This window comes from Pygocentrus nattereri, chromosome 1 (genome assembly GCF_015220715.1).
Source record: "Pygocentrus nattereri isolate fPygNat1 chromosome 1, fPygNat1.pri, whole genome shotgun sequence".
NCBI lineage: Eukaryota > Metazoa > Chordata > Actinopteri > Characiformes > Serrasalmidae > Pygocentrus > Pygocentrus nattereri.
This window is the reverse complement of record NC_051211.1, coordinates 21294563-21321583: the sequence shown is the minus strand read 5'-3', so window position 1 is coordinate 21321583 and position 27021 is coordinate 21294563. Positions and strand designations below refer to the sequence as shown.

Here is a 27021-nt window from a genome sequence, read left to right as displayed (position 1 = left end):
CCACAAAAGGTGTAGTGGTAGCCAATTCATTTAGAGGTAGCAAAGCAGACTTGGACCAGTTAATTTTGAAACCAGAGATAGAGCCATATTCATCACAGATAGACAGAAGATGAGGAATAGACCGCGACGGTTCTCCCATGAAAACTAAGACATCGTCAGCATACAAGGCTACATGATGTTGAGTATTGTGAATAGAGACGGGGATCAACTCAGAGGACTGTCGAATTGTTTGTGCTAGGGTTCAAGGGAAAGGGCAAAAAGCAAGGGACTAAGTGGACAGCCCTGTCGTGACGATCTTGATACAGGGAAAAGAGAAGAAAAAATACGTCCTGTTAATACTGAAGCAGAGGGCTTAGCATATAAAACCTTAATCATATGAATAAACCCGTCTCCAAACCCCAAAAATTTGAGTGTTGACCATAAGAAAGACCACTCTAGCCTATCAAAGGCTTTCATAGCATCTAAAGATAAAACGGCCACAGGTGTTTGGATGTCAGTTGCTTCATCGACTATATGAAGGAGATGTCTCACATTGTCAGATGCGAGCCTAGATTTAATGAAACCCGTTTGATCAGGATTGACAAGAGATGCAATATGTGGTTGGAGACGACGAGCAATTAATTTAGCATAAATTTTCAAGTCCGAATTTAGTAGGCTAAGGGGACGATAACTTGCGCAGTCAGCAGGGTCTTTGTCCTTTTTCAAGAGCAAGGAAATTAAGGCTGTATTGACATCCCTAGCAAAACCCCCCTTTTCCATAGAATATTCGATCATTCTTAAAAAAAAGGGACTAATATGTTTCCAAAAAGTGACGTAAAATTCAGGTGGGATCCCATCCAGCCCCGGTGATTTGCCCCTCTGCATGTCAAATGTTGCAGCTCGCAGTTCCTCTATAGAGATAGGATTTTCCAATTCAGTAGAGTCTAAATTGGATAAACGAGAAAGGTCAAGCTTCCGTAAAAACTCATCACATCTATCCTGATCCGTAATTATTTCAGTTTTATAAAGGTTGGAGTAGAAATGTTTAAAGGTATCATTAATTTTTTGAGGGTCTGAGGTAATACTACCATTTAGTGTTCTAATAACTGGAATATCAGCAAATTGTTCACTTGATCTGATTTTCATGGCTAGGAGGTGGCTGGGCCTGGCACCCTGAAAATAGTACCGCTGTCTGGTCCTGTGTATTTGAAATTCAGAGTGCTGCTTAAGAAGATTATTTATTTCTTTCTTAATCAAATCACGACTTAATGCCTCCTGTTCTGAGAATTTACGTTGTAGTTCTACTTAACATTAACATTATGGAAAAGACTCGGAGAGGTGAAGAGGTAATCAATTCTAGAAAAAGATTGATGCCGAGCAGAATAAAAAGAGAAATCTTGTACCGTAGGATTAATTGATCACCAGATGTCCACCAGACCCAAGCTATTGGCCCAAGTCTGCAGTGCTGCTGTGGCAAGACACTGATCTCTAGATCTTGATACATTTGAGCTATCCAATTTAGAGTCCCCTCCAACAACAAAGTCATAATCCACCAAGTCAAGCATTTGTTGCGTAAGTAAATCATAAAAACATTTATCAAACATATTGGGGGCATACACAGAGAGGAAGGCAATTTTCTTGTTATAAATTTCAGCCCTGGCAATCGTAATTCTACCTGCCTCGTCTGCCCACGTGCCTAATAGCTTAAGCTTCAGACTGCGTCTGACAACAATATCCACCCCTTTAGTTTTGCTATCAGAAGCAGAGAATGCAATTGTGTGATACCTTTTGTCAGCCAAGTATCTAATATCAGATTTTAGAAGATGTGTCTCCTGTAATAGCGCAATATCTATACCTTTTTGATGTAATAAATTAAGAGAGCTGACTCGTTTATGGGGAGCATTTAAGCCCCCGCAGTTCCAAACAAAAAAATTAAGTTGACTCATTACAGGTAGTACAAAAAAAAATTACTGATGGTATGCACGCATCTGACCCACCAAACCACATAAAATGAACACAAATTTGGAAATCCAGTACTCCCAATCACATGCCTTAAGATACTGGTGCTTGGAACATAGAGCAATCCCTCCTCCTCCTTGAAATAACTCACCCTTAAAGGAACAGAGTAAAAAATTGGACATACACAACACGGACATACAAGAAAAACATTAAAGCCTCCCCTAATAGGTACAAATTATATAAAAACAAAGACACAAGTTTAACAAGTAACCACAGATGGTCCGTGACCAAATTTGAAAATGGGGCAGCAAAAGTGATTCCAGCTCGCTTGTAAAGTAACCAGAAAAGAGATATTCCCATCAGGGCGCAAGGGCACTGTGTTAACAAGATCAGCTATAACTCCGGAATAGTATACCCCATACCCTTGTTATTAATTTAACTATATACAATGAGTTGCTATAAGCAGTAACAAAACATCATTGAAAAGTCAACTATATAAACTATACGCACAAGAGTATGGTATTGCCAATGCCAACAGGGCTAAGCAAACCTTCAAACACAACACAAAACCTGCTGGAGATACCCCACAAGTAAACTGACTCCATTTACCGGGGTGTAGCATTGAAACGGATAACCAGTAACTACCGGCTAGTTAACACAAGTTAACTTTGAGAGGCCTTGGTCTCACTCAGTATGTGAAGATGAGGGAGAAGCAGCTGCGGAGGGATCGGATATTGTATTCAGAAAGTCCTCAGCTTCCTTATAAGACGTGAAGGAGCGAAAATGAGCACCTTCTTTAATCTTCAATGTAGCTGGGTAGACTAGGAAGAACTCCATACCCCTGGCACGGGCTGTTGACATGGCAAGAGAAAAGGCCCGCCGTCACATCACTGTATGGTTGCTGAAGTCCGGTGCGAAGCGGATGGTGCGGCCGTTCAGCGTGAGAGGCTCCTTTTTAGCAGCGTGCAGGATGGCTTGCCGGGTCGTGTATCGCAGAACGTTGAAAATCAGCGTGCAATTCTCTCCACGTTTAGATGCTGCTTCATTGTAAATCCTATGAGCGCGCATAAACTCTATCGAGGACCCGGTTAATGAGGGGAACCACTGTGGGAGTGAGTGCGTGAGGAACTGGGTAGCGTTATCACCTTCAGTGCCTTCTTTCAGGCCGATGATTAGTACGTTACACCTCCTGTTGCGGTCCTCAAAATCCGCTAGCTTGAGTTCCATCACTTGAAGAGTTTTTTGATGACTCTTAATGGTGCTCAAGTTGGATTCCACTGCAGACTCTATCGCATTCACCTTGGAGTTTATCGTTTCAATGCTAGCCGTTAACACGTCCAGCTTAGCCTGAATCGCAGTTAACTTAGCGTCAGTGTCCCCTCCCAACTGCTGAATCTGTGCGAGCCGTGGTTCCAGAAAGTTCCGCTGTTTGTCGAGTAACTTTTCCAACACAGACTCGGTTATTGCCTCAATGTCGGAGCGCGAGCTTTTGGATTTAGCTGCCATATCGGTTCAGAAAGACTAGACCAGTACTTGAGTGTAACCAAATATCATCTGACAGGAGAAAAACAACAATTTGGTGTAGCCGAGCCGGGATCAAAAAACCTAAGTCGCCATCATGTTCAGTCAGTCACGTGACTCCAAGATTCTACTTATTTAAAACATCAAGACTGCCCCCCAAATTTATTATCTGATATGGAATTTTTTTGTTCCATCATCAAATTTTCAAGAGCCACAATATATCTCAGTGGTCAAGCCTTGGACTGATCAGGAGGTTCCAAGTTCAGTTCTGGGTGTTTTCTAGCATTTAACTTAGAATTGAAAGTGACCAAAAGAAGGTTGCTGTACATTTAAAAAGCAGGTGTTTGTAATGACCCAGGTGAAACATTTCAAGCTTATTAAATCTTTACTTCAAAATGAATTCAGGGAATTTCACATTTAAACTCAGATTTTTGTGGTTCTGATGGATCTGATGATTTGATAGATCAAGAATTTTCTACAACTGTGATAACTGCATCTTAAACCTATTTTCATATGGATTTGATGGGAATCTGATGATTTGATGGATATTTTCTCTAACAGTTTTGACTCTTGGATCTGAATCCTCTTCTGATATGGATTCATTGTTCATTCTAGAAGTCAGGGGGTACAGCTCAGTGTTTGAGTTTTTAACAGATCAAGAGGTCACCATCTGGGTGCTACCTTCTTGAGCCACTCAGAATTGGACATCATTCTCAGAAAGCTCCTTTTTCCAATAATGTCTTAAAACTACATCTCATACGGACCAGCCAGGCCTGAAATTTCAATGCTCTGAAGTCTTCACTTTAAAATACATACTTACAGCACAAGTTTATAAATGTGAATTTAGTTTGTGTTATTGTTTTTAATCTATGCTTCTGTTTTAAGAAATCTGATAACACTAGAATAAGAAAAAGAAAAATTGGATCAATTATAAGGAAATAGAAATTGCATCATAGGAGATAGTCACAGCCCAGACAAGTATGTCCCATAAAACTCAGCATTAGAGCAAAATGGAACCTGTAAGGGAAGCTGTAGAGGCCAACAATCACTCTGAAGGAGCTAAAGAGTTTAGTAGCTGAGACTAGAGTGAAGGTGCACCAGTTAGTGATATCAATAGCTCTGCAACTGGTCTGTATGTATAGATGGCTAAAAAGAAGCCATTAATTAAAGAAAAACACATCAAAACACATCTGTATTTTGTCAGAAAGCATCTGAGTGACCCAGATAAAATGAAGCATGAGGTTTGTGTATAGCATAAAACCTAGCACTGTCTGTTCCTCAACAAACACTATCCTAAAAGTAAAAAGGGTGGCAGCATCATGCTGTGGGAATGCTTTTCTTCAGCAGGGGCATCTTGTTGAAAATGAATGTCAGATGGATGGTGCAAGGAGGTAAGACAACTAACTGAAGTCTGTTAAGATATAGCCACAGTTAGCATACATGTCAAATTGGTTATCACAAAGACTTTGAGGTAAGTTGGGACATTTAACAACTTTTCTTGGCTACTGGCTTTCTGATAACAGAATTTCATGTCATGGTATTATTGTTATTGTTATTGTTGTGGAGATTTTTTTCAGCTTTATATACGTAATGTACAGTACATTATTTATATTAATGTTTTTTTTACTAAGTACATGTATTGACAGTACCTTTCTGTAGAGACTATGCTATGTGTGTACATTTGATCACCTGTGTCAGTAACTTAAAGTAGCTGAATTCACTAATTAGAATGGGTGTCTGCATACTTTTGTACATAACGTGTATTACACTTGTAGCTTATTTCTGATTGGTGAAACTAACAGGACTGATGGAGATTATCTTGCTTTGCAGTTCTTGTTGGCCCCATTGAAGAAAAAAAAATGATTTTAGTGCTTTGACTATTTAACAAAGGAAATCTATTGCTTAAATGACATAAAAAAATGACAGCTTTTTGTTAATGCCTCTTTCTCACATTTGCATTCATGTAGTGTAACTACAAAAGAACACTAGAGTGCGCTCTTTGATTATAATAAGTTGATCAGTGGCATGGCGGGGATAGGCTGATATCAAATATAGAGCAAAACTCACCTTGGTCAGCTATCAGTCACTAATCCTAGATTTTAAATTCTGATAGAAAAAAAATTGATTAATTGTTAGGATGCAAGGGTAAAGATGAACTGTATTCATGTGTAATTGGCTCATGGGTTTTCCAAAACCCTGAAAGGAGCTCACAGGACATGGCATTAAAGGTCTTATTCTTGCTCTTTTCCCTCTCATGATTGAATGTACTCAGGAGTGAAAGGCTTACATGCCTGCACATGCTTTGCTAAATCTTTATAGATATTTAAAGAGGAATTCTGCCGGTTTATCAAAATTTCTGCAAAATTCTATCATTAAGATGTGTAGAAAGTCAGAGAGAGTGCATCATTCTAGGCAAACTTACAGAGTGCCAGTTGTTCGTAGTGGTGTGATAAGAACCAAACATCCAAAGTGTTTAATGCCTTAAACAACTCCCTCACAGAAAGCTGTTACTTGAAAGGGCTACACATTTGTTGCTTGATGCCAGACACATTTTCCAATAGATTTGAGATAAGGAGATAAGGCTTTGGTCTAAAATGTATTTTTCAAAAATATATACTCAATGTAGAGTTATATGCATGGCATGTACTCCCATACACACACACACACACACACACACACTCACATTCTAAGCTACTTCTCCCTCAGAGTCGCCTGGGGGGGGGGCGGCATGTACTCAACCCATTATTAACATTACACATAAAAACATATTAAAAAAAAAAGCGTAGGTTCACTGGTCATTTTGAATAGCTAGAAAATTGCTATATCAGTACGTGCTTCTATTGTGCTTCATTCAAACCACTCTAAATGGCTTTTTTGCATCTCAGTAAGAGAACTGTGCAGAAATGTCTAAGCCTGTAAAATTCCCCTTTTAATACTGAGCATAAAACAGGTTAAATATGCTGGACACACTGGATATTAATGTGCCTACTGTATAACCATGTTTTGCTACTTGCTCTGTTAAACTCATCAGCCAGTCTTCAGTGAGCAGCATAGGATATGAGCTTTTTTTGCCACTTCAACCTCATGATTCAATTCTGATGTAGACCGGCGGAAGTATACCATAAACGAACACGCTAAGAAAAAAGCACGTTGAGTCATTTATCACCCGCTGTCTTCTCCCCACTTTCTTTCCTCTCTTTCTAACTCTCTGTCTCCCAAACATTCCACACATACCACACGTCATTGAGAAGCGGATTAGGCTAGAAAAAAGGGACTGATGAAAATGGAAATCCCCTCCCCTTTTATCTGTGTGTGTGCATCTGTGTCTGCATATGACTGTATATACATCAGAAGCAAAAGGTTCTCTCTAGAGAAATGACTAGTGAATTACGTACGAACGCGCTTCAAAACAAACATGCCGAACCACAATTCGTAACCTTGTGATTAATTTAGTGTCATGCCAAGTTTACAGCTCCTACTTTTATGCATCATATCAAGTAAACAAACTAGATGTTTTTCCACTTATATTGAGATTCAGAATTTAAATTCAGATTGTAAACAGCTGCTAGTCTTGTATGTAGTATCCAATTAGAGATACCCTCATTTGCATTGCCTACTAGAAGGTTTAGTTAGGACAGGAACTCTTTGGTGTGATTGTTCCCATTCTGGAACTGTGGGCTGTTGTAAGTTTAAACACAAACTAACTAATGTAAGTGTTTCTTAACTACGTTTGTCTAAATCAAAATGGGATGCACCACACAAAGTAGTTCTAACATTGAGCTTAGAATCTACTAAATATATACAACTTCCTCTAAGCAGATGTAAATGTTGCAGAAACCAGCACAAAAGTATGATGGCTTTTTTGGTTAACTAAGCTAAAAATACTGAATGCTGTGTGATGTTATTTTACTTACAGCTCTCATCATAATCCTGATTTTACCTCTGAACGTGCAGCTATCATCCACAGTCCCAGTTCAGTGAGATGCAGCAGCTACTGAAATGTCAAAACTGATACTGAAACTGAACATATTAAAGAATAAACAGACAGTAGCTACACACATTCAACTTTATTCTGTTCAGCTCATACACATAGTCCTCTTCTATACAAGCTGCTATTGCATTTCTATGGTAACACATTTATTGATTGATTCTGAACATGTCATTGCCATGTTTTAAAGCAATGTACGCATTCATTTTTAGATGTGAGTTTACAGAAGTCTGGAGTGGCCATGAAATAGTTCTCAAGATCGTGACCTATTTGTCAACAAGATAACAAGATTGTGATCTCAAGGAAATAACTTGTGTTGTCTTAAATAGGTTGTAACCTCAAGAAAACAACTTTTATTAGTTTCAGTTTCATTTATTTGTCATTTGCACAAAATGTCAGGACATTTATGCATTGAAATGCTTGCGGTGAGGCTCAGGTAATCACTCTACAGAAAGTAAATAAGTAAAAGTAAAATATATTTTAAAAAACTGAAATATATTAAATATACATAAAATATCATTTAAAATATACATTTTAAAGTGACTTAGTTATTGTTCTTTAAAGTGACTTAGTGTTAAAGTGTTATTGTCCACAGCAGTGATATGATCTAGTAATAATGCTGACAAAGTGATTGAGTGAGTTGGGGAAAGACCCACAGCTTCTCAGTTTATTCAGAAGCCTGACAGCCTGTGGGTAGAAACTGTTCATTAACTGGGTTGTTCTAGCCTGGATGCTGTGGAATCTCCTGCCTGATGGCAGGATTGCTGCAACTCCTGCAAAGTCATGGTGAATCTTTTGTATGTTCACTTACAGTATATTCAGCTTGCATATTCAGGATGTTTTCTTGACTTTGTCAAGCAACTAAACCAAATTGCTCAAAGGCAAACCACAACATAAATCCTTTAAAAAGCAGACCTCTTGGTGCACATCCAGAAGTTCACTAGATTTAAGGCCTACTTTACTAGGTAAGTAAAAACATGGACTTCAAACTGCTCCTCAGGACCCCCCAGATGGTCCACATTTTTTGCTCTATTCCTATGCGTTGACAACTGGAATACATCGAAAATGTGGACCATCTGGGGGGCCTGGAGGATGAATTTGAGAAACAACTCTCTAAAAGATGTTGTTATCTTGTGAATCATAAAAGACGTTTATGAGTCACGAACAGGAGCTTAGGTGGCAAAGTCAGCCACCCTCAGTGACTGACCTTTCCCACTGGCATCAGTGCAAACTTCAAGCCAAGTTCAGCTTCAAAGTGAGCAGTCTGAGAGAATGATTAATAACTATTTCAAAAATCAAAAAGGAGAAATGGTTCAGAAAATGGCTAGTGGTGCTTAATGTAAACTAAGGATGAAAGAAAGTTTACAAATGTAAACTTTTTTGAAAGTAATAACTAAAGAAAATGGTGCTTTATTGTCAGTATTTCATGGCACATTTACTGAAATAGTAGCGGACACTTTCTGGGCTCTGCTTGGTTGGGCTGCCATATGGTACCTATTAAAGCTGAGGAGAGAGAGGCAGGAATGTAAACATGTCAAATTAGAAAGTACTGTGTTTCTGAAGCAAAAATATTACCAAACAGCAGTGTCTTAAACCAATGTTAAGTCTAACCACTGTCTAGGTTACATAAATGTAAAGGGAATTTACATTTATGTAAATGTAAACCTTTTTATTCCAGCACTAGGTTTTAAAAACCCTGAGCTTAATGTCTGGCCTCAAATTTATACTCATGTCCTATAGAGTTTGATGAATGTATGATGAAATGTGGAAAGTTTTGTCAGAAAAGCCTATATTTCCAGTATTTCTACACTTTTAAAAATAAACTAGAAATGAGGAAAAGTTATTTGGTGAAGACAAAATTCACAGTTATATTCAAAAGTTTGGGTGCTTCTGGTTAAATGACATGTTTTGCTTGGTTTGGTTTGGTTTTCTAAGTGAGAACAAGTTTACACGTCCTTTACAGAGAACACGCTTTATTTGCTGAATTTAACACATTGGGAAATTAAACATAAAATGTAACAAGCAAGGGTTATGACACATTTTCTGTTTTAGGTTATATATCTTTCCAATATATCAAACACAGCAAACAAATAGAAACTGTGTACTATATTAGCAGAGAATGTCAGGTTTCAGTATGTTCCCTGTGGAGGATGAGTTAACTAAAATAATTTGACCAGGGGTATTCAGATTTTGCATATGATTATTTAAACAACCATGAACTTTGCAATTGAGGAAATGTGCAGAAAAAAATGTTATTAAGAATGCAAAACAGAGGTTAAAGGGTTTGAAATCTGAATCATTTAAAACACTTTTAAACAGCTCTGTGAGAGGAATGAATGGTAAAAAAAATATTACATACTGTGCGTGCAGAGGCATGCCGCGCCAGGTTCACATTCCGGTGGCTGGAGGCTACAGAATACAGAAAAGCTGAGGTGTAACTGTCACGGGAACAATGATGTCGCTGTCCAAACTGTTGCGTCACAGAACAATCCAGCGAACTCTCATGCTGCCGTCAGTGCAGGCCTCAACAAAATTGAGACTCACTGATGATTATGGCAGACGTTTGGGTCATCCTCCAAAAATGTGTGCGTGTGAGCGTGTGTGAGTGTTTGTGTGGGGTGTGAGACACATTTTGAGTAGACCTGTGTGACTAAACCTGCCCTGTCTGCTCAAACTAGACTAGAATACTGTATAATCATTCATAGTGACCCTCATGTTAACAAAAAGCAGCATTATTAGATACATGGCCGAATTTACAGTTCATCATATTGATGTACTGTTTTCACAGCTGGCGCCATAAAGGATATGGAGGCTTTTTCCATTCAACAGCTGGACGGCCCACTAGGAATTTGTGAGGTGAACGCAGTTGGACAGAATCCTAACTTTCCCTTATTCGGTGCTCCCGGCTTGAGTTAGTCAGATTCTAATCTCAAGCAGACCAACAGAAAACACAATATTATGTCTTACCCATCCTTTTAAGTCAGACTAGGAATTCCCTGCTTTTGTCGCTGAGCTATTGGTTCTAGTCTTTTCCCATCAGATGGAAAGGTTCTGTTTATTCTTTTTTATGCTCACACCATAGGAGGATATTGTGTAATGTCGTGTGATGTAATGTGAGCAATGTCTAATGTGGTTTTTGTGCCAGCAGGTTACTGACCTCTGTATTTCCAGACATTTTCCAGTCAATTAGACAGCTATAAGGTCTAGAAATGAGTGGTCTGTGATGTGAATTGATTATGAAGGATGGTATGAGGTTCTTTATGTATACAGAAATCACCTATGACTGTTAACGACACACAAGTCATTTAGGACTGATGACGTCTTTTGAAATGGTTTACGATGTTACTCTTAGATTCTCAACTGTAATCTGTTTATTTATAGATGAGAGGAAGCTGTTTGCTTTTCTGCTTGATCATGCATTCCTGCTCAATTTGAATGCCTCAGAGCATCCACCCACATGAGGCTAAACAAAGCCCGCACTTCGCCCTACGGTATCAAATGAGCTCCAGTGAGAGAAGTTCAACTGACGCTTGTCATGCACCCCTGGAAAATGCAGGTTATTGGGACAAAGAACATTGCTCTATACGCATTTCATTAATTGAGTTGCCACATAGTTATTGATTAGACATTGATTGTATTGATTTTTGAAGCACAGTACGTAATTGTCTTATATGTGACATCCTTGTAGAAGTATTATCGTATATATTTATTAGAAATGTGTGTGCATGTTGTACGTATTCACCTAATACTATAAAATATTTTGCTTAAAAAAAAAATGCACATACAGTTAATTTTTTCACTGTATGTGAATGTTTTTGTTATGAAGATGATGTGCTTTATTGCCACCATCACATCTTTGGTTGTCAAGAGGCAATAGAAACTGCATCTAGAATAAGCTATAGAGCTGTTGTTTCCTTTTTGTGCATTAACTAATGCTGCAATGACATAAAAAGACTGTTTACACCTAGCATCTAGGTCTATCAATTGCATCACTTAAACCAAATTTGCAGGCGAGATGGAGCAAAGATGGATCTTGGCTACATTCAACACATTCAATCTTAAATTAAATGATTTTTTGATATCTGGTAAAAAATTGAGTACAAATGCTGACCAGCAGGTGAGAGAATAAACAAGAAAATGAAAGGAGGATACATGAGGCTGGAGTTCTTTCCAAACCAAGAGCCTTCTCGCCTTCTAAACTGATGAAAGCGTCCAAGCCAACCTTATTGATTTGTATTGTAACATGGGGAAAAGTGAACAGCTGTAAAGCACAAAAACATATGTACTGATATGCTTTATATGTGAAAAAGTAAAATTGGATCTCTTCTGGTCACACTGATAATGCATTTTTGTGAAAACTAAATGGAATCCAAGTGTGCTGAAAGAGTAGTCAAAACTTGGTAACGGATGTGTCTTCCAAGGATGTAGGGGAACAAGATACTATTGTCAGGTTGATTAGGCATTTGAGGTCTAAACATCAAATTGGACCTTGTTTTTGAGCTTGGATGTGTGATGATAATATGTAAAGATGTGACATTGTCTGAAAATGTCTTTTTAAATCATTATTTCAGGTTTTATATTTACTTGCAGTGGCACAGGGGCACCATATTTCAGTGTTTTACTTCTGACTTATTAAAACTACTTCTTATTATTTTAACCAAATCCTACATAATGCAGCTTTACTTTCACAGTTATTGTTTTCTGTGACAGAGTCAGCTCCACATTAGGTGGATTAGGGGAACCACTCCTGTGCGATAAGCTGGCTAAGGTGTGTACTTCCGCTCTGCGATTGTGTTCAAAACCTGTTGTAACTAGCATAGTTTATTGAACGACAAAGATGAGTCTGGGCTAACTGATAGACTACATTCTAAATTGCAGTGGATTTCCCAGTCAGCCAGTCACTTCCTGAAAAGCTACCAGGCCACACATGACCGCACACCGCGCTAAACGGCTTGCTACTCTTATCAGTCTTTTTCCTTCTTTCCTTTTCTGTGAAAAAAATGTAAAGAGAAATGAGAGACAGTCTGAGTGCGAATGTGTGTGTGTGTGTGTGTGTGTGTGTGAAGTGTCTGAGTAGAAATTTCAGGCTGATGTGTCAGAGGGGGTCAAGTGGGTGATGCGTGGGTGAGGAAGACAGTGAGGAGCCGAGGGGAGACTGGACTGGGACACATGTTTCAAACTGGGGAATTTTTTTACCCTTAGGAATCATTTTTGTTGCTGATGTTAACACAATCATAATGTAATTTGAAATGACATTTCGTGTTTGTAGCTCATCGAAATAAACTGAGAATATCTGCCAAAAGGCTTTTAATCGATACCTCATGTGGTTGTGAATAGATCTTTATATAGAAGATATTTTATTATGACTTTGATAAAAAAAAGTTATAGTTATTAGAGTTAGAGTTATTTTGCAGGATAAAAACATACAAATGGAAGAAAGTTGGTAGTGCAAACTCAAACCTACTGATACAGGGTATAAATGTCATTTTTGAAAAACAAACCAATTAAATGTCTCATGATGAAATTAGTCTAAGACATCAACAGCTTTGGGCTTCTAGAGGATTATTTGCATTTGTCAAAGTTTATATTCATATGTAGCACTTTGCAAGAGTCAGAAACCATCCTTTATTTATTTTCCGGTCAAAGCTGAAAATTGTAAAAAAAAAAGGAAATAAGCCAGAAAATGTATTTATCAGAAAAGTACACAAACGCCTCAACTACTAAATGTAACATCACATTGTTTTTGTATTTAGATTGTCCATCCTTTGCTTTCAGCTTTCATTCTTTCACATAAGGAGACATTTTTCTATGCCTACAAAGGTCAGTCTTAGAAGTTGGTTGCAGTGTCTGCTTCTCACTGTCCAAGGAATTCCAAACACATTCAGAGATGTTGAGGTTTGGACTCTGGGAGGCCAGTCCATTATTCTAAGAACACCTCTAGCTTCTTTGTTTTCTCAACATCTTTTCTTCTTTTCTGCCTATTTCCTTTTCTCAGTAATGACCTCTTGACCGCTGCACATCCTTTTAAGCCCAGAGAGTTAAGGTGAGTGAGTTCAATTTAGTCCAGCCAAGTTGAGTTGAGAAAGTTGCATAAAGTATGGACAGAAACACTTTTCAGATATGAAGCAAGAGTGGAGTTTCTCAGAAATTAAAGCTTTATCTACTGTTTATGTGATGGTGACAGTTTCAGTGGTTTACCAGGGCTTTCATGAAGCCCACTTTCTGGATATGTTTTAATTTTTTTTTTAACTCCATGCTGAAAAAAGTGGTGTATATCAGATTCACACAAATGAAAGAGTACAGCAACTTCAGTAATTTTAATTAAGTACTTATGTTGATGTATCATATTTTCTTCATATGGTTTTGAATCAATGTGACTCAAAACATTTAAAACAGCCTTTAAGGAGAGTATGTTTTTTTTTCTTCATATTTTTCTTTGACTTTCCTCTTCCGTATGCAGGTGGTTTATCTCATGTGTGATCTTTTCCTGAAATGTCTCCCAACAAATGAATAACTTGTACTTAATGGCTGCAAAACTGATAATGAAGTAAATGAATGGTGGCCTATGGCTTTTTCAGAGTGCTGTATCATATGAATAATGTACATATATATCCACATTACTGCATGTGGTTATATGACAGACTGTCTCTACTATCTCAATCTGAGTGAATGTGTAAACGTGTTCATTAGCATGTAGGCCTGCTGACGCAAGGAGGGGCTTCCTTTGTCAGTGGCATGTCAGCACCAAAGGGAGTAAACTGCAGATCACATGTGATACTTATAAAGTACTTCAAATTTACTTCTGGTGAGCTGGCAGACTTACATCAATAATACTCCAAGTATAACCCTTCTCGTAATATAAGCCATGTGCTGAAAAGCAGGAAGCATACAAATCCACTGTGGTCTAGCAATAATGACTGAACAAAGTGATTTTACTAATCCAAACCATGTACAATCAATCTACTTTTAAACTTACTTTGATCCTGGCTCTCCACTGTGTGTACACATCAGAGGTGACTCTCTCCCAGTACAAAACCATTTAACTACAGGAGACAGAGAACTCATTGAGACAGAGCAGAAAGGTAATTGAAGGGAAAAAAAAGAAGGAAAAAATAGAACATGAATTGATGTTGAACCAAGTGCGAAAAATGGAAAACTGATGAGCTTGAGTTCTTCAGAAGTAGATAATAGTTTAGATTTTGTTTCTGGGGGCTTGGGCCATGTGGGCGTATTTCTTTTTTTTTTTTGTGAATGAAGAGTGAGTCAGAGAGAGTGAGCGAGAGAGAGAGTGTGTGTGTCATCCACATACTATAAATGGGAACCCTTACACTAGTCTAAACATTAGTTGAGTGATAACGTTGCTTCTCACTGTGTCTGTTTACTACTTGAGTGTTTGGGATAGCCATGAAATGTAAGTGTTTTGTATCCTCTATAAAGCTTTGATTATAACATGGGACTGTGCTGTAGTGTAAACATATACAGGTGTGAGGTAGATAGGAAGATGAGGGGAGATTATGGGCTTATAATGGAGATTATATGACTTCTGAAGTGTTCAGTAAACATTATTTCTGAAGTGTCTAATTTAGATTTAAAACTAATTTGAATTAGTTTAGTTATAATTGAACAAATACTAGACCTGGTGCCAGAAATGCCAGCCAAACAGCATTCGTATTACATTTGTCCATCTTCTTGTTAATATAAATGCTGCGTCTTTACATAATATTGTGTAGTCAATCAAATGTTGGTATAAGGTCTCTATTGGAATGACTTTGTTTGTGTAGGCTTTCACTGCTGCTGACCTTGATATGTATCACTGCAATGGGCATTGACTCAGGATTGGATCATTAATGCCCGTTTCATTTTGACTGTCGAGGAAGTGTGTCTTGTAAACTTTTCCACCCAGACATGAGGAATTGATGTTTGCTTCAAGGCAAAATCTGAGAGAATTATGCTGTCTGTAATCCCTGTTTACTTGTGTCATGGTGCTAATTGAAGTTCAATTTTAAACTTTCAACATGTTCAACTGATTTGAGTTCAGTTGTGCTATTACTGCTACTATTATCAATGTACAGAATGTGGCCTCAGATCTTTTAGCATGTCTAGGTGGTCATAAGGAAAATCTTTCACTGCTTAAACCTTCATGTGCATGAGGGAAGTACTTGCTCAGAAGTGTGTGGGGAGAGTTAAGAAGCTGTTATCACTGAAAATCACAGTGGTTTATTTCTAGTGAATTAGATGGATGTTGTTTGGGTGAAAGGCTGCAGGAAGTAACACAGACTTGGATTTATCAAGACAATCAGATCTTTTAGCAAGTGTCATCAGGTTTCTGACATTAGTGTTATCAAAACTGTAAATCAGGCATGCCATGCTTCCCAGTGCCCAAGTAATGCTTGGTATCAGCTAGCTTTGTTGCTACAAAGAGACCAAACCTAACGCATTAATGCACAAATGCCTTATCAGGCCAGGGCTATCTGAGAAACCCATTAGACAATTCTACCAGTAATCTGCTGGAGATATTCAATTAACCCCTTAAATGGCCAGGACCCACCAGCGGGCTGTAGTATGTAATAAGCCTGGGATTTTAAGGGGTAAAAGGCTTGCTATCATTTGCTTATGCCGTATTTTTGTTAGAAACTCAACTGGTGTGATGTTAGTGACCTTTAATCATTTGAGCCTATGCCTATAGCATGTTTTCCCTTTTATGGCATGATACAATACAACATTGAGAGAATTTACCGAATTGAATCAGATCATAACCGCAGATGCATAACCATGTCTAGGAGCACTAGAAAAATGATTCATTAGCAAACAAATACTATCTGCGGATTTGCTTGCTACAAATTATAGCCACTGTTGACAAACAGTGCGGGTCAGAGTGGATAATTCCTTCTTGGAGGCCTTTTGTTACATTATATAAGCAGAATAAGCTTAAGTAAATACAGATGGAAGAAGTCTGGCTCTCCAGTCAGGGATCTCTAGGAAACTGGAAAAAATTGGGTGGCGGTGGTGGGGTTGGGGGGGGGGGGGGGGGGGGGGGGTGGGGGGGCATTGCATAAATGTAAGGCACTTCAGATTTCAAGGAGCAAATTACACTATTTTGAAAACCTGGGATTTCCTACGCAGTTGTGTGTGGGGGAAAAGGGAAGCAGCCAACATTGTCACGAAGCCAGAAAGAGAAAATGACCTGCAATAAGACATTTGTGGGTTTTGCAAACTGTGACTGTGGCAGCCGTTTCCTTTGGATGTGTTTTTGCCAGTGTGATGAGATTTCATCACTCTTGGGCAGAGTTGAGATGGTTACAGTAAATTTAGGAATGATGTCACACGGAATGGGTGAAAGATCTGAAAAAACCCTGACTCACTTCCTATCTTCAGAAGAGCGTATCTCATTATTAGGTCAGAGTTGGGTTAGTTTCTTCAAACACTTCATAACCTTCAAAGCCCTCTTGATGGTTCTGCACTATGTCTTGGTATTTATATTGACCATATTTAGTTTGCTCAGAAATTCCAACAAGATGATTCCTATTGGTGTCTCATAAACAGTAATCTAAGCCGGAATTCCACACTTTCTTGTTACAATAACCACTGCAAGTGGAGCATCAGATCTGTGCTCAGATCTACTGTCGAGATGAAAGTGTCTAGGCCAATGCCTCAGAGATGACACAGTTCTGTCTGCACCAGTGTTATCTTCTTAGACAGCTTTTCAAGGAGTGGAGCAGCTGCTGATGGTTTTCAGACATACTGGAGCACTTGTTCAAAAGCTGCTGACTCAGAGTTGCTCCCAGGCAACTGTTGAGGTGACAAAAACATAACTTTGGACTTTCCAAAAAAAAAATCCCCTCTCTCTTGTTTTGCTGACAGTGCTGCCCGAGTCCACCTCCTTCCTGCTGTTTTTGCTGCTATTGGTCGAGCTTCCGGTCTTAACGATGTCTCGTCCCACCCCTGCAAGACCGCACAAAGATGGTCTGACGACACTGCTTAAGCAGATGCATCAGCTGCTGAACCTAGTGCAGAGAGTGCTGGTAAGTTTAATGTGGGTTCACTGGGCCACATGAAATTGATTGCATCATAGGGGCTTTCCTCTGGACTTGGTGAGAAATTTCTGCACAACATAGCATAGTAAGACATGCTGGAGCTTGACTATAGTGATGGTGTACCTTTGTTCTTCTGTATTCTGTACATAGTATTTTAATTTTAAGTTCTTTAGTGATCACGAAGCTCCAGTTGTTCAGTAATTTACAACATCTAGTCACACTATTCCATATTCTTTATTGATGAAGCATCTGGCATTTTTCAGAGCAACTTCGACACTCATCTGCCATTTGAGCATAAGATCCCTTCCCTGCCTACTATAAACTTCAGGCCAAAAGACCTTGCAGCAGTGGAGGTAAGCCATATTTTGTTTAATAGAGCAGTCTATAATACCCAGGGGTGGAAACAATACAACTGCGTTAAAGTGAAAATACTCGAGTGAAGGTGTAATCATATGCAAAAGCCCGGACACCTCTGGTCAAATGAAATGTTTTATAGATATTTTAAGTGAATATAGGTTAACACAACTTTATTTCCTAATTGTTGCACATTTTATATTCTGTGAAAAATGACATTTAAGTTCACAAAATTTCATTCAGAAAATCAATAAAACATGTAATTTAACACAGTGAATTCAAACATTTGTATATAACTATATCTATCTTTTCATACTGAAGTATAAAACAGTAAAAATAAATGGGCCATGCTTTATGGCCACTCTGTGTAACACAGACTAGTGAATCATGACTCTTTGTAACCAGCTGTGGGGGGTATATTTTCACTTAGACTTTGAAGGTCTAAATGAAAACATATGGAGTAAAACGTTTTTTCCTTTGAAAATGTCTTCCAACATAATTCTTACATACAGCAAAGTAATACAAACACTTGCATATTTTCCACTCAAGGAACCCCCCACCATTTTTCACATAGATCATACTTGCAAATATACTATTAATTTCACATAGGCAGATTCTTAACACATTGTATGTTTACCTTCAAAGGCCGATACAACTCTGTCACAGCTGTCTGCCGGCCTTAACTCTTTCAAGTTACATTTTGACTGGCTGCTGCACTGGGAGAACCAGTCTGGCTTGGTATCAGATGAAACCAAGGCAATCGCTGATCGCATCCAGTTTATCAACACTCTGGTCCACAGACAGGTAAGAGTGACAATCATGAAGTAGGGGGCAACCTCCTTCTAATGCTAAACATTTGTGTAAACTGTTAAAAGAAGCAGAAGGACAGGATTGCTTGTAGCATACAAAAGCAGAGAAGAGTGTTGGTTGGTAGTTTTTGCTGTCTACCATGTATCCCACTCACAAAAAAACATTTTGAAAAAAAAAATAATAATAAATAAATAAAAAACATTTGCAATGTCAGAAAATATTAATAATAAGATTTACTGCATGTTATGCTAATTTCATGTTATGCTAATTTCATGTGTTATGGGGATAGTTGGCACAATGTTAAATGGCTATAGTTTCAAATAATTAAGCAACAAATAGAAGTAATCTTTTCATTTAAAAAGCTTTCACTTAAACCAAAACACAAATATATCACATTTACAATGGTCACATTTATTTTATTTTTGGGACAAAAAAAAGAACAGTAAAAAGTTTTTTTTTCTTTCATTGGCCTTTATTAGCTCTATTAATAATTTATTAATAATGTCATTTTCATCTTGAAGTAAACATAATCAAACATCCCTAAAGCTATTTTAGAGGTAAGAACAACTTGTTCTAAATTCAATATAATTTAATGTAAACATTGATATAGTAGAGTTCTGCATTTTAATTGTCTTGTTTAGTTTGCTGTTTAGTATATGATATGAAATAATACATATGATTATAGCCCTAGCCTTGGGCAGGCTGAGACATGTGCAACCCCAAAATCAACAGGCTAACCATCCCGACTCAGGTCAGATTATGTTAGCACACTAGCATTACTAGCATCTATAATGTTTTTACTCAACTGTAAGGATTGTAACTTTCAGAGCGCTTGTCAAAACAGATGACCCTTTGTCAAGACGACAACTATTTTTACGTCATTGTTTTGCCAGAATTCCCCTACTGACCCAGAAGTGAACACTGTGCCAACCAACACTGTTCTTCTCTGATAGTCTAAATAACTCTTAGCTTTGAGATGTTGACTTGTACCGCTATATTGCTTGTGTTGTCTGTGAGGTTCCTTGTCAAAATATCCAATTTTGTATATAAAAAACAGCAATACAAAATATAATCAATTCTATTTATATAGTAGCATTTTATATGACAGAATTTTATATGACAACAGTTTTTTGAATGGTGTATAACAGGATAGTAGGAAGGGAAAGAGATAAAAGAAATATGTAATCTGAACACTACACACAGCTAAAACTTGTTACTCTGGAAGGAAGTTCCTGATATTAGAAGCCAAAGTGTGAAAAACATAAATAGAAGTGATTGTGTTTGAGTTGGAAATACAAAAATAGCTTGGTTTCCTGTATAAACTGGTTATCCTTGTTTCAAAGAAAAAACCTTATAGACCCTGTTGTTTAGTTCAAGAACAGACTTGACATGGGTTCCTTGCATATGGCCTAAATGGTTTGTATTCTTTCGTAGCTGCTGTTTCCAGGTTGGAAAAAGCTCTGTAGAGCTTAGGATGAAATCTAATTCAACAGGAACCTGTAGGTTACTTTACTTAGAGTTTACAATACTTTTTTCAGTTTTCAGTTTTAAATGCTACTCGTGAGCAGGACTGTGTACCTGCCGCCTTCACAGAATTAGGCAGGTTTGAAACAGCAATGACAAATATGAACCATGCTACTTTGTTATACAACCTGATGTTCCACACACATACAAAATAAATATGCTTTGACATTAATAGCACTCTAAATGTAGGTATTTTTTACAAATCCTGTGTATGCTCCAATTTTACATTATTTTGAATGGGACTGTTGCCAATATTCTGTACAGCTTAACTTAGCAGAGCATTTTAGAGGTCAATTGCATAGCATGTGGCAAGTATATCTTCTCTTAATGCCCAATGTCTTTGTTTTAGATGCCACAGTTGCCTCCCCAGAGCACCACTCTTTCACTGCCTGCTCTTAACTCTGCCTGGGAAATGTTCCAGACATCTGCAATAGTCCACAGAAGACTGGTGCAGTTCTGTGACTGGTATCTCAGAGCTCTTCGGGTCCTCTCCCACTAAGCGAACAAGAGGCAATAGCAGATGCTTCTAAAGGACACCAACAACACATGATTTCCAATGTGTGATGTTAGATCTCAAAGAAAAAGGCTATGACAAATGATTCCTGCTTGCCTTAAAGTATCTTGCCATAGGATGTTTATCAGGCTGTGCTTCGGAACACAGCATTTAAATGGCCTAAAGAAGATATGTTTCCTCCCAGACACATTTTACATGTGAACAAATTCCTATTTATGATGCTACTATTTTTCTATTTAAGTCTTAAGTTATGTATTTAATATTTAAAAGTATTTATTGAGGTACATTGTGTTTACAAATGAAGTATTTTTATACATGGTGAATGGATGAAAACGCACTTTATGTGAACGCCAGGATTTTTTCATGAGGGCTTTGTGTTTTTTTAATGGGGTAAGAAAACAGATGAAGACTGAAGCACAGACAACTCTATCATTATATCTCTCTATCATTATCATTATCATATCTTTAAACTAGAAAATCCTGCTCTGGAGACCACTGTGGCACCGTCCAAGGAGGCGAGTAGGCACATTACCATGGATGTAGCAATGGTTGAAGTTTTTAATGTGGATTGAATGTCCCTTTAAAGAGGGTATTTTGTTTGTGATATGTTTGTTTGTTTGTTTAAAACAGCAGAGCAGTGTTTCTTAATCCTGTACACTGTGTACAGTGAGTCCCCAGGAGCAGTATAAGAAACAATAGAACAAAATGATAATAATAAAAAAAAAAAAAAATAGTTAATTGTAAAGAAGTTTTGTTTTGGTCAGTCAGTTGATGCTGGGCTGCTTGGCTGCTGCGTCATGTATTATTTAAGATGAAAATCTTTACCATTGCATTTCAGTTGAATAATTCATTTGGAGTCGGTGTTTATAACTCACTCTTAATTAGTAGTGGCAACTGCTACGATCTATTTTTACAGAGAGAAAGTATAGGGGACCACTGATCAGTCTTTGCATATATTTGGTCCTTAATGCACCCCACATCACAGCTAAATTGTATATTATATTCCACATCAATTAGTTTAAACACACAGTAGAGCTATGCCAGGCACATATCGAAAAGACAAACTGTTGTGGAAATAAATTGGTTGTTATAGCTTATAATCATGTAGCTGGGTTGCTATGCCTGCTGTACACTGTGTAATGTAGGAGACTGTATGGATGCCACTCAGTGTAGAGCACTGCAGTTGTACTTTTTATTTTGACTTTTTTATTTGATTGTTTTGGTACATCATGTGTTTTAATAAAATGTATCACTGCATATGTAAGTCTACAGTTTATTTTCCATTGCTGACCTATTTTGCCATGACATTTCTAGATGTAGAGTTCATGGTCACTTAATAAGAGGAAGAAGAAGAAGAAGAAATCCCATGGAAATTAAGCAGAGATTAATGCTCAGAAAACATTTCGTAAATTGTTGTTTAAAAATAATCCAACACTTTAAAGGGGTTTTCCATATCTGCATGATTCAGTGTTTGAGCTGTAAATAAAATGCTCTGACATGAAATGCTCAGTTGCAGAGAACCTGACAACAGTGCCATTGTTTTTACTATCCAATTTGGCATCATAAATTTTGTCAGGCAAAGTGTCAGGTATCTGCACAGCCATTTCTGTCATGTATATATATATATATACATATATATAGATAGATAGATAGATAGATAGATAGATAGATAGATAGATAGATAGATAGATAGATAGATAGATAGATTAAAAATTTAAAATAATTTTTCATTTAAAAAAAAAAAAAAATTTAAGTGGGGATAGAGGGAACACTATGCAGACAGAGATGCATAAACCACAAACCTCAGATTGCGTCACATCTTGCTCCCCTGCTCTAATACAGAAGCACACATTGCTTGTGTCAATTGTGAAATGTCACGTTAGTAGCTTTCAGTCTACAAGTAGAACTATAGTGCCCAGTAGATGGCGTTATACAACAAGCGGCAAACTTAATTATGCTTGTCTCCCTAGGGCAAAGGTGTACTGTTTGGTGATTCCTCTGCTCTAATAAACCTGATACAACTCATAACTCATTAATTGCCATGTTTTGTGGGTGTGTTGGATGTGCCCAGCCCTAGGGCAATGTTCCCCAGTCCTAGTCTTGGAGTAGTCATGCAATAATACACATTTAAAATTTTCCCTGCTGTCAACACATCAAATCCAACTCATCAGCAACTTCATCAAACTTTGCAGGAGGTTATAATGGAAGAGTGTCCAAACTTATCCTTATCAAGGGCCTGTTTGGCTTCAGGTTTTCCTATCATACAGGAACAAACCTTATCTACTATTTAAGCATTGATACCAACTGATTGAACAAGTGGAATCAGGTGTGTTCCTGCTTGTTTGGAATGAAAACCTGCAGTAACACCATCCCTTTACAGATAAGATTATACACCCCTGGTACAACAAGCGTGTTAGAGTAGGGTTATGGCTATGGCATAGGTATTGGGAAACTGCCCTATGGTTAAAAATAGGTGCTGCAATTCATAATTATATTGGTGGCTATAGCATGTTGCAGTGCAACAAGACTGCATGCATTAAGATTGATATAATTGTGTTTTGTGCCTTGAAAGTTACAAACAGCAGTTAAAAAGCTGTATTCCCATTGTATTACTGTATTACCATTAAGGCACTTTTTAACCATATCTGTAGCATATGATCAATAACTATCAATTTCACAATCAATTTTGACATGCTACTTGGTAAAAACAGAAAACAATTGATTTAAAGCACAGTTACTGTAGAAGCTAATAAGCAGTTACGCATTCTGTGCTTTTACCAAGTGCAGGGAAAAGCACAAAAACTACTTTCATGGTAATTGACTATATGCCACAGCCATGGCAGATAAAATGATGTTGAAAGCACAAAAAAAACCCCACAAATGACACCTATTTGTGAAGACACCACCAGCATAGAGAGTCTGGGTTGCATCTGTCTTTTTATTTAAAAAGGTTTAGTAGTACCTTAGAAATTAGGCACATCAATGTATGTAACTCCCGAAGCTTTAATAAACAGATAAATCCACTACATCTGCCTACGTCACGACATCTTCACCTTCGAACGTAAGTCTGTTCTATGACATAATGTGAATCTACTGCACAGTTAGGTTTTTGAAGTAACCTCACTTCACGCCCCCTTTCTCCAAAAATAAGCTTGTTTAACTGATTCAGATGAGTGTGATAGCCACATAGCACCGTCAGGCTTCAGTGAAATGCGCAGATGATTCCTTTAATAGCAGCGTTGATTGCTCTAAAGATTGTTTGCCAGCAGTGTTCCGTGAACGTCAGTGGTAGATACTAAATGCAGCAGAAGTAATCACCAGACAAATGGATCACAGTAATTCTACTGCTACCGGGGTGTAATGGATATGTCCCTCAGTGGGTTGAGGGTGTTGGCTTAGGTGAAGTTGGGGAGCTTTGCAAGGATTTGGCATGTCCAAAGCAGTAGAACTGGCAGGGCTGTGATCAGAGCATCAGGATTGAGCTATTAAGCTGTTTTTGCAGTGTAGAGTTTTCTACAGCTGTTCAGTTTGTCACTCTGACCTACACAGAAGGACAGTAGTGGAGAGTAAGCAACTGATATGATCTTCTGAAACATGAGACATGCTTTTTTTTTCAAAGAGCACACAGGAAAGAAAAAATCTAAACAGAGCTCTTCTTAATATCTGTTTAGTTTCCCCTCAACAACAATGTTTACATCTCTTGCTGCTAAAATGTTTCTCCTGAGTAAAAGACCCCAGTGTGTCTGTCACACATTGATCTCAGATTTGCCAAAGATTATTACCCTCATGTTTATCTGCAGCCAAGATATCATATCTATACGTTATCTGTACAAATACGCCTTCTCTACTGTTTCTCATGTCTTATTTTCTGTTATGTTATTTTTATTTTTCTTCTAGGAAATTTTAAGGCCCATCATAGAGCAACATTTGAGCAATAAAATTTTCCTTTGGTTAGGAAAGAAAGCAAAAGGAGAACTGAGTAGAGGTGTGAAGAGGAAGTGTTGTGGTAGAGAAAGTGAATGAATGAGGGCAAGTGTGAACCAGTTGAGTCATTTTAAGATGCCAGTGACTTCTGCTGACTTGCAGTGGTGGACAGTAACTAAGTAAATGTAATTCGTTACTGTACTTAAGTAGTTTTTTCGTGTGTCTGTACTAACCCTAACCCTAACCCTAACCCTGTACTTAAATATTTCCATTTTGGGCAACTTTTTACTTTCACTCCACTACATTTCAAAGTCAAATATCTGACTTTTTCCTCCACTACATTTTGAGAAATCTGTCGTTCCTTTTGGTTTCTGTGTGTATAAAAACGTAACATGTCAAAACAAAAGCGCAAAGCCAGAGCACCAATCAGGGCACAGCGGTCACTTTGTTCTGAGCTTGTTTTGACCTGTTGGTCATACCGACCCAGAATAAGCACACGGTTCAACGTCAGTGCAGCAGTGTAAAACTTTGGGAGCACATACGTCACCTAAATGATGAACTAACCTAACTTTGTGTAAATAGAGCACAATATAGAAATATGTCCACATATGCAGTCGTGACTGGCATCTTTCTTTTTTTCTGAATTCATACAAACACTTTCATTTTATAGTAAATTAGTTTCAGTTTATGTTTATGAACAGAGACCTACAGATCAATACAGTAAATATAGTAAAGTAAAACTTATTTGTGATTCTGAGTTTAAAGCAAGTTTTTAATAAACATGTAACTAAATTACAAAGTAATCTTAAACTGAAACTTTGCTTGTTTGTAAAAAGTGATTTCAGAGCCAATCGGTTCTCCCTGATGGAAACTGTTTACCTTCAGTGTTTTGTCTCATTAGCATAGCAATCAGTGTCAGACTAATTAATGACGTTCTATTAAAAGACTGGTTTGCCAAGAGAGACACTGGAGGATTTTCACCTAAAATGAGTTCATGAAGCGAGTCTTGTTATAAAAATGATAACAGGACGAGTCATAATTAATCTTTTAGTACTTTTACTTTCAATGCTTAAGTACATTTGAAGGCAAATACTTTAGTACTTTTACTCAAGTTGAGGTCTAGAGTAAGGACTTCTACTTTTACTGGAGTGATATTTTACCTTGGGTGTCTCTACTTTAACTCAAGTACATGATTTGTCTATAGCCAACAAATCAACAGCAACGGACTGTGTGCAGGAACTCTTATTAAATGATGTCCATAAAGAAAACCATGATTGTGGCTCTAAATGGCAACAAGTTGACTCAGTTACCAGATTCTAACATAAATACATAAGTCACGTCAACTATCATTCTGTACCAGTGGTGACTGGAAGTACATCTGTGGAGACACCAATGATATATTCAGGAGTGTGTGAATGAATAAAAATACCTCTATGAAAACAATACATTAATATTAAGTTCCTGGGCAGGAGTAGGGCAAAGCTTCCTTCAAAACATCTTCAATGTCTTTAGAATGTCCTGGATAGTATGTAGTAGGATGCTGGACCGTATATGAAGAAGAAAAGTCTTTGGTTCTTTGAAAGATTACCAAAAGTGGAAATCTGCTTATGTACTTTGCTCTCCAGAGCTTCCCAAATGCAGTAATGTTTAGAGCTGGTGACTAAAGACACATAGGGAGTTTGACTTCATTCTAGTTCTCATGAAACCTGAATGACCTTTATGACCATGCAGACCAATCAGTAGACCTAATAATTCCCATAAGATTTTTGCCCTTACATTTATAGATCCCTCACTTTAACAGCTGACAAGAGGCACTGTGTTGGCAACAGAAATACTTACCTTGTAAACATCTAGTGCTCATGTATAATTATACTTCTCATTGTTATAGTTGGACTTGTAGCTTCTCTTTTTCCATGCACAGCCTCTGTTAACCTTTCTCTATCCCTTCATCAGTTTATCACCACGCAACACCATGCATTGAAGCTAGAAGCATGACATTTTTTTGCCCGTTTTCATAGACAGCAGTATGTTACAGTGTTAGAAATCATGAACAGTGAGGGAAAATCTATTCAGACACTTATATTTGTGTTATTTAACATACAGTCAGTGCATATATCCAACTTTAATTTTTAAAAAATGTTTTAATAATAATAATTTTAATAATAATAAAATAATAAATAATTTTTAAAATGTTTAAAATACAAAATTTATAGTTAAAAACATTATCAATTAATTCACCACAAATTAAGAAAATCTGTGCATTTTGCAAAGCCATCATTGGCATTTACAGCTTTGAAGCATCTACTATAAGCAGTCAATAGTTTATTTACCGCATTGTGGTATAATCGTGGCCTATTCATCTTGGCAAACCGTCTTCAGTTCCTCAAGGGTAGCATCCCTGTGAGGGACTCACA

The 27021-nt window shown here is 37.6% G+C and overlaps 1 protein-coding gene across 1 annotated transcript; it reads left to right on the top strand.

Moving 5' to 3' along the window:
• Positions 1 to 14804: 14804 nt before the first annotated feature.
• il11b (interleukin 11b) lies at positions 14805 to 21852 on the top strand. Its single transcript, XM_037542459.1, has 5 exons — positions 14805 to 14858; positions 17309 to 17469; positions 17745 to 17834; positions 18481 to 18639; positions 20519 to 21852. Exons 1-5 carry the CDS (start codon positions 14852 to 14854, stop codon positions 20666 to 20668), a joined length of 567 nt encoding a protein of 188 aa, XP_037398356.1. The 5' UTR covers positions 14805 to 14851; the 3' UTR covers positions 20669 to 21852.
• Positions 21853 to 27021: the final 5169 nt, after the last annotated feature.